Here is a 7745-nt window from a genome sequence, read left to right on the forward strand (position 1 = left end):
TTAGTTTAATAAGGTTGATGTTATAAATTGATTAACTTCTTTTTTTTTTTTTTAAGTATTAGTTTGATTGATTGATTGACTGATTTCTTGAGCTGACCAGAGAGGAACAGAGCACGCCAGAAAGAGAGAGGAAAAGTGAGAAAGCAAGCCACCAGGTCTGGGATTCTAACTGTGGTTGGCCATGTGGGAGTCCAGCACCCTTAACCACCACGCCACCTGCAGGCCCCAGAAATTGATTAACTTCTAATATGTGCAGTACATACATTAGAATTGGAATTAGAAACCTCTTGAGCAGGGCCAGCAGATGGCATTGCAGTTACACGGATTAAAGCATTGTGGGATTCACTGGACTCCCACATGACCCACTGCAGTTTGAGTCCTGGACTGGGTGGCTTGAAACTCACATTGGGCGCATGTACATGTGTGCTCAAGATCCTGGGAGAATGGAGAAGGGATTTCTGTGTGGCCATTGCCCCTAGGGGTGATTTCTTATCTTCCCTCTCAAGATCTCTTGTCTCTCTCCAGCAAGCACATGCGCCCTATGGCAAAAACTTAATAAGAATAACAAAAATGTCTTGAGCATTATTGTGAGTCACAAAGAATAAACAGGAGAGAGAGAAATAAACATGTCACTGTGATAAGTAGAGAAACTGCCTCAAAAATCATAAGTAGCCAGGTATGTATAAACCTATGACAGTAATATCTTTTTTTTTTCCTGTTTTTTTTTTTTTTTTGAGAGATTTTCACTGTAGGGCGCGTGCGCTCGCCAGAGAGACAGAGAGAGACATAGAGACAGAAAGTGAGAAATCACCCCCCAGGGGGGATGGTCACGCCGCAATCCCTTCTCCTCCATTCTCCTTTCGGGATCTTGGGCACGCACGCACACGCGCCTGGCGTGAGTTTTAAGCCACCGGGTCCGGGACATGAACCGCGGTCGACTACGTGGGAGTCCAGCGACATAGCCATTACGCTAACTGCTGGTTCCCAGTAATATCTTTTTTTTTTAAGGTAGATCTTTTCTGTGTAGAAAAGAAGTCCATTATCCCATTCCAGGGAGCTCTGAAAGACTTCTCCCCTTTTCTCTCACCTTCATATCCAGTCTCTTTCTTTTTTCTTTTTGAGAGATTTTGCTATAGGGCACCTATGCTCACCAGACAGACAGACAGAAGGCAAGAAATCACCTCTCGGGGAGATGGTCACACTGTAGTCCCTTCTCCTCCATTCTCTTCGCAGTATTTTGGGCCTGCACGCACACATGCCTGGCATGAGTTTCAAGCTGCTGGGACTGGGATTTGAATTGCAGTCGACCACATGGGAGTCCAGCGCCTTAAACACTACACCGTCTGTGGCTCTTATCCATATCCAGTTTCTAAGTTTTAATGTTTCTTTTCTTTCTTGGTCCAGACTCTTAACCTCTGTGCTTGGAATTTTCAGTCTTTTCTCTTTTGGTCTCTTATTTTGTCTTCTCATCTTCTGACCCATCTCCTTGCATTATGTGCTCACTGTCTAAGAACAGTTGCTCCTTTCTCACTAGCATAAATGTGAATGATACAGTTTTCCTGACTCTAGGTATCCACATGGTAAAGTCTAGTTTTGGCCCTTACCTACCTACTTTCATGTTTTTCAGAGTCTTAAATCCTGAAGCTCCCTTTATGCCTAAAGCCTAGTTTCCTGGTAATACTGACGGTTTTTAGTTGTTCATGCTTTTACTTCAACACCTCCATTCAACACCTTGCCTCAAGGGTCCTTTCATCTGGAAGTATTCCTGATGACCCAGCAAACCCATCCCCTCAACACATGCAAGGAGAATACTGGGACCCCACTATGCTCTATCAGAGCTCACAGTGCAGGATTGCATTGAGTTGTTTATGTGGTCATAATCATGTCTTACTCTTTTCTTTTTAAATCCCCACCTAAAACCCAGAACCAGATACACTATGAGGGTTTAACTTTGTGGAATGTAAACATTTCTTTATCCTGCTGTCATTGTTCTTGAAAGTATAACTTGTGGAGTGGTTTTGCTTTTTCAGTCCCTCCCCCAACCTTTTTTTTTTTCTTTTACAAAATGTCTGATTTCACTGTCCTTTTATTGCCTTATTGCTTTAAGCACATCTCCGGAAACAGAGATAACTTACTGTCAATATTTTATAGACTTCTTGTATTTTTTGGCCTTAGACTAAATTAGGCACTGGAAAATAACTTTAAAATACCACAAGAAATGTGATTTTGCATCAGAAAGCCATCTAATTAAGTAGTACTGTGTTTGCATATAATTTTATACAGGTATGATTTTAATAGTCTCTTATTAAAAAAAAAAGTACAGGAAGAAGAAAAGAAGCCCAGACATTTTCTGCTGCTCTCTCAACAGTGGGGCCTCACAGTGCTGTATATTGCTCTCAGGTTCTGAGAGCCTTTATTTAAAGGAAAGAAAAAAGACATTTAATGGGAAGTGACAAGCTTCCTTGAATTCTCCCTCTCAGTGAGCAACCAAGAACCATGCATACTCGATGGATTTGATTTTTATTGGCAGATCCCAAGATTGGCAGTGTGGCAGTTTAAATTCTTTTTTGTGTTTTTGCTTTCTCTCTTCAGTTGTCTCTCACTTGCAAGTCTGATATCACATACATAAAAACATAGTCAATTTTACTTATTTATGTCTTTGCACACATATGTCAGTATTCTCTGTGTGATAAATTTTTACCTATGACATCAGCTGCTGAAGAAAATTGTCTTGGAATGCCTGCTTTCAGTTGATTTTGCTCAGCAACAGACAGTGTGATGATTATATATATGTGTGTGTGTGTGTATATATATATATATATATATATATATATATATATATATATAGTGAGAGGGGGAGACACAGTGAGATGACAAATGAGCTGTTTCATGACCTCTTGAGAAAAAAGGGGGGCACTATTTATTTAGATACATTTCAGGAAAGACACAGTGAGATGACAAATGAGCTGTTTCATGACCTCTTGAGAAAAAAGGGGGGCACTATTTATTTAGATACATTTCAACTGTTAAGCATGCTTGTTGCCATTTTAATTGTGTAGAAATTTAGAAATGCTGTCAGTTATTCTCACAAGATTGTAGAGCAGTCTTTTAAATAGGAATATAGTGTGAAACTTTTGACTTCACTGTGAGTTCTTGGAGCTCTGCATTGCTGAATTTAGCTGTTAATCTCTTGATGGCCTATGAACCATTTATACCCTAAAAATCCCTAAGTCAAAAGAATTGCAGACTAGAAAATGTACACATTATTGTAGCACCTCATCTCCAGATGTAAGGGTGGTCGTGTAGCCTCTTTTAAGTGATGCTTCATTGGTCTGTTAACCTGTGACTTTTGATACTATTAATAGTGGGTTTCCATTTTTCTTTGAAAAATGAATGTGTTATATGTAAGATATTACCAGCCAATAGCAGGTAGAAGAGTGGCTTCTGACTTGAGCCACTTAGATTTACTGCAGTTATTTCACGATATGTCATAGGTGATGTCTCGACATTTTAAACATGCTTTTCAACTAAAGTGACAGTTGTGTGTATATTCCCAGAATGATAGCATAATCATCTTGTTTTTAGGAAGATTAGTAGATCGAAGCTGCCTAGCTATTTCTTGTTCAATTTAATCTGTGAAAATAAATTTTCTTTATAATTTGTTAAAGAATGTTTTGGCTCATTAAATATATTTTTTTAAATGACTAACTTAGCATTTAAAATCTTCTCCCTCTACATGAATAAAATGTTGGGTTTTGACATGTGTTTAAGAAGATATTTTGGGTCTCAATCAGACATTTTGTATACAGTTAATAATTCCAGTTAGCATTCAATATGTTCCTTCCAAAGCTAAGGAATATACTAAGGTGATTTCTTTCTTATGTTTTTTTTTTTTTTTTGAGAGGTTTTTGCTATAGGGCGCGTGTGCTCGCCAGACAGACAGAGACATAGAGAAAGAAAGCGAGAAATCACCCCCCAGAGGGGATGGTCACACCGCAAATCCCTTCTCCTCCATTCTCCTCTCGGGATCTTGGGCACGCACGCACACACGCCCGGCGTGAGTTTTAAGCCACCAGGTCCGGGACACGAACCGTGGTTGACTACGTGGGAGTCCAGCGACATAGCCATTACGCTAACTGCTGGTCCCCCTTTCTTATGTTTTAATAGTGAGTTTAAATTTTACTGAAAGTTTGTCATTTCTATAGGCCGTGTTTTGCTTCCATTTTTTTCTCTGCAGGATGAGTCGTAATGTAGATTTCTTCGAAAGTTTTCCTGCTTTGATAACATGACCTACAGTCTCATGAGAGGCTCAGAGTGGAAAGGAGTGTCAGGCAAAGGTACTAGATGCAGGAGACTGGATAAGAAGCTGATAGGGGTGAGACTAATCTATGTAATAGGACAGCCAGAAACTTCGGGATGCTGTGTGTATGACAAGTTTGTTGAACACGATGCTTCTAGCTTCTCTTTAGATTTGTGGCATTTCAATACTTACTGTATTCCATGATTATATATCTTACAGAAAAAAAGCATTACTTAGCTGCTAATTAGTGTAATGCTTTTCAGGTCTCAGAGATGTTAGAAAAACAGCATGAGTCATTTAGTTCAATCTGCTAAATTGTGAATCATACATTTCAAGCGTGTTTTATCATTATAATTTAGACTACCATTGTAATGATTTACATGCTTTCTTCAATGCTGTTATTTTCATTTTCTTTTTTCTTTTGGAAGGTAAGTTTAAAAATATCATTGATCAATATTAAGTAACTTATTTATTATTTATCTATTTATTTTAAGATTCCTTCAAATGCTTATGGTAGTTATAGTAGCTTTTGCAGCTTAAGAGTTGCAAGTACAGCATTAGTGATGATTTACTTTTTTCTTTTTTCCACAGCTGTGATTGGATTATTATACCCCTGCATTGACAGGCATCTAGGAGAACCGCATAAATTTAAGAGAGAGTGGTCCAGTGTAATGCGGTGTGTAGCCGTATTTGTTGGTATAAATCATGCCAGTGCTGTATCCTTTACGCAATAATGAAATGCATAATAACAAAGCAGCTTCCAGTCAACCAAAGGTTAAATGGCCCCATGTAACTTCACTGTTGTCAAAATGGGATGTGCTGGCTTAGTCATAAAAGGAATGCAAACCGTGTTGTTGGAACATTAAGCTATGCAATTACAGTGGGGGGCATAGCCTTTCAGGTAAATTCCTACTTTGAATATCTCTTAGAACCTGCATATTTAAAACGTTTATGTCTGTCTCTAGTTGGGTTGCTTCATTTCATGTATTTTTGATGATTCTGAGATTGAGACAGGTACATTCTCTTTTCTTTTTAATTATTATTTTTATTGAAATACATATACCTTCAAAGGATTCTTTCTCCCTCTCTTTCTTTAAGATCTGTCATTAAGGACACTTGGTAGTTTCAGCTCCTGTTTGTTTGTTTGGATTTTGTCTTTCTTAATTTAAAGAAGCTACTTTTTTTTTTTAAAGTCAGACTGTAATTTATTGGTTTTAGTCAATACCAACAACCACATGAATTATCTTAAAGGTGGCATAAGTAGAAATATCCAAATGAGGCATTGGTCAAAAATAACTTTTTTACTAATATTTTTAAAGTTTTACTTATTTGAGAAATTTAACTTTTTACTTAGTGATGAATGAGTATTTTTATTGTGTCCTAGCTAGAAGGGTAAGGTAGCCTTCTCCGAGGGGAGAAGGTTCCCTTCTCGGCCTTCTACTCACTAGAACAAAGCTTTTGCCTCATAAGGCTTTCATCATGTCATTCCTCCTACTGTCTCTCCTCTGCCCCTCCCCAGTCTCTCTGACCTTCTTTTGTAGAAGATGATCTGGGAAATGCTAGTCATGTGTTCTTTCTCAAATATGTGTCTAGACAGTGAAAGTGTCAGGAGCTGTGGGCGCAAGGAGGAGCAAGAAGTGCAGCTCAGGCTAGGAAAGGTTCGCTCTATTTATTTATTTTTCTTTCTTAGAGGTTTTTGCCTTAGGGTAAAACCTAAGTGCACACCCCAGAGAGAGACAGAGACAGTAAAAGGGGTGAGAAATCTCCCCCCAGGGGGGATAGCCATGCTACAATCCCTTCTCCTCCAGTTCTCCTCCAGGGATCTTGGGAATGCACATACCCAGCATATTTCAAGCTACCGGGTCCAGGACTGGAACTGCAGTCGACCTCGTGGGAGTCCAGCAATGTAACCTCTACACCATCTGCTGACCCCTGCGAAGGTATTCTCTTACACTCTGCACTTAGCTCAGGGATGGCAGCGTCAGCTAGGAGAGAATGGCATGGGTGGCAAGCAGAGTTAGTCTTTCACTGAAAGTATGGCAGAAAGCCTGGAAACAAACCATGGTAAGAGGCAGGGTCCGAGGTTCCAAAAACACTTCTGCCTTTCTGGGCCCAGTTGTGGCTTTCACAGGTCTGTGATTTGAAAGTCCCTCACTGGCTGCTATTACATTGGTTTTCATTTTATGTTAAAGAATTTTTTCAATGTGTCCATTCGCTAAAAGTTCATTTTAGTGTACTTTTTGAGATTTAGGTTTTATAAAGAACATAGCTAGTGACTAGGAGACTTGAAAATATAAATTAATAGACTACTAATATCTAAAAGAGAACTTAGAAACCACCTAGTTCTACTACTATTAAAACACTGGGTCCAGAACTCTAATCATGTTCTTTAAAAAGATATTAAGACAGATAGAAACTAGAAAGGTAGATTATTTGCTGTCATTCTTACTGCCAGATTATGGTAGAACTGAGACCGGATCCCAGAGATCCTCGCCCAAGACTAGAAGTGTCTCATCCTACCAACCAGGAACCATGTAAATATGTAAATTCTTCTCTGTCTGGTGGCTTAGGCCTTTTCAACCCAGACTTTCAAGCTATGGTTTCTGTTTTTAAGTAGATAAATTTAAATAGCTTTTTTCTAGAACTTTAAAACATTATATATCTAATTTTACTTTACTTTGTGTATTCTTTTCTTTCTCAATGAAACATGTAAATCTTATTCATCCTATTTGTCCCTTAAGCAAAATCCAAAACATTTATTAAATTTTTAGCATAGAATTTTAATATTAGGTTACTTAGACTTCAGAAAGTCATGTGGTACTACTACTTTGAAGATTTATGTATTTTGCCTGTTTACCTTGGCATCCTTATTTTGCTTTGACTTTTTTTCAAAGAGACTTTTGCCCTATGCATGTGTGCTCACCAGAGACAGACAGAGACAGTGAGAGGGAAAATGAGAAATCATCCCATGGGGAGATGACCATGCCACAATCCCTTCTCCTGCATTCTCCTCCTGGCATCTTTGGCGTGTACACACACACACACACACACACACACACACACACACACACATTCCTGGCATGATTTTGAAACCACTGGGTCTGGGACTCAAACCATGGTTGGCCTTGTGGAAGCCCAACGACATAACCTCTTTACCATCTGATGGCCCCAATTTTGCTTTTCCTCTTAATGAAATCAGTTAGCAAAGATGGAACCCAGTTAATATTAAATTCTACTCTTCCCATAAATATTTATTGCACACACACAAAAAAAAATTCAAGAGCTTCTCTTTGAAGCATTAGTATAATTATACTTAAGTATAACTATACTTAATCTTATAATTTAAGTATTATTGTTGTATAATTAAGCAATAAGAAAAGCTTTTCCTGAAAATATATTCATTTGAACTATAGGTTTCTTTTTTTTTTTTTTTTTTTTTGGGCAG

General features: G+C 38.4%; 1 protein-coding gene across 1 annotated transcript in view; it reads left to right on the plus strand.

Annotated features, from left to right (window-relative positions):
- The window catches only part of INSIG2 (insulin induced gene 2), a 30897-nt gene that overhangs the window by 18343 nt on the left and 4809 nt on the right, over window positions 1-7745 (plus strand). Inside the window, 1 exon segment of the mRNA XM_014584594.2 lies at window positions 4892-5016. Coding sequence (XP_014440080.1) covers window positions 4892-5016 — 125 coding nt within the window.

The sequence above is a fragment of the Tupaia chinensis genome, unplaced genomic scaffold (assembly GCF_000334495.1).
Source record: "Tupaia chinensis unplaced genomic scaffold, TupChi_1.0 Scaffold147282_1, whole genome shotgun sequence".
In the NCBI taxonomy this organism is placed as follows: domain Eukaryota; kingdom Metazoa; phylum Chordata; class Mammalia; order Scandentia; family Tupaiidae; genus Tupaia; species Tupaia belangeri.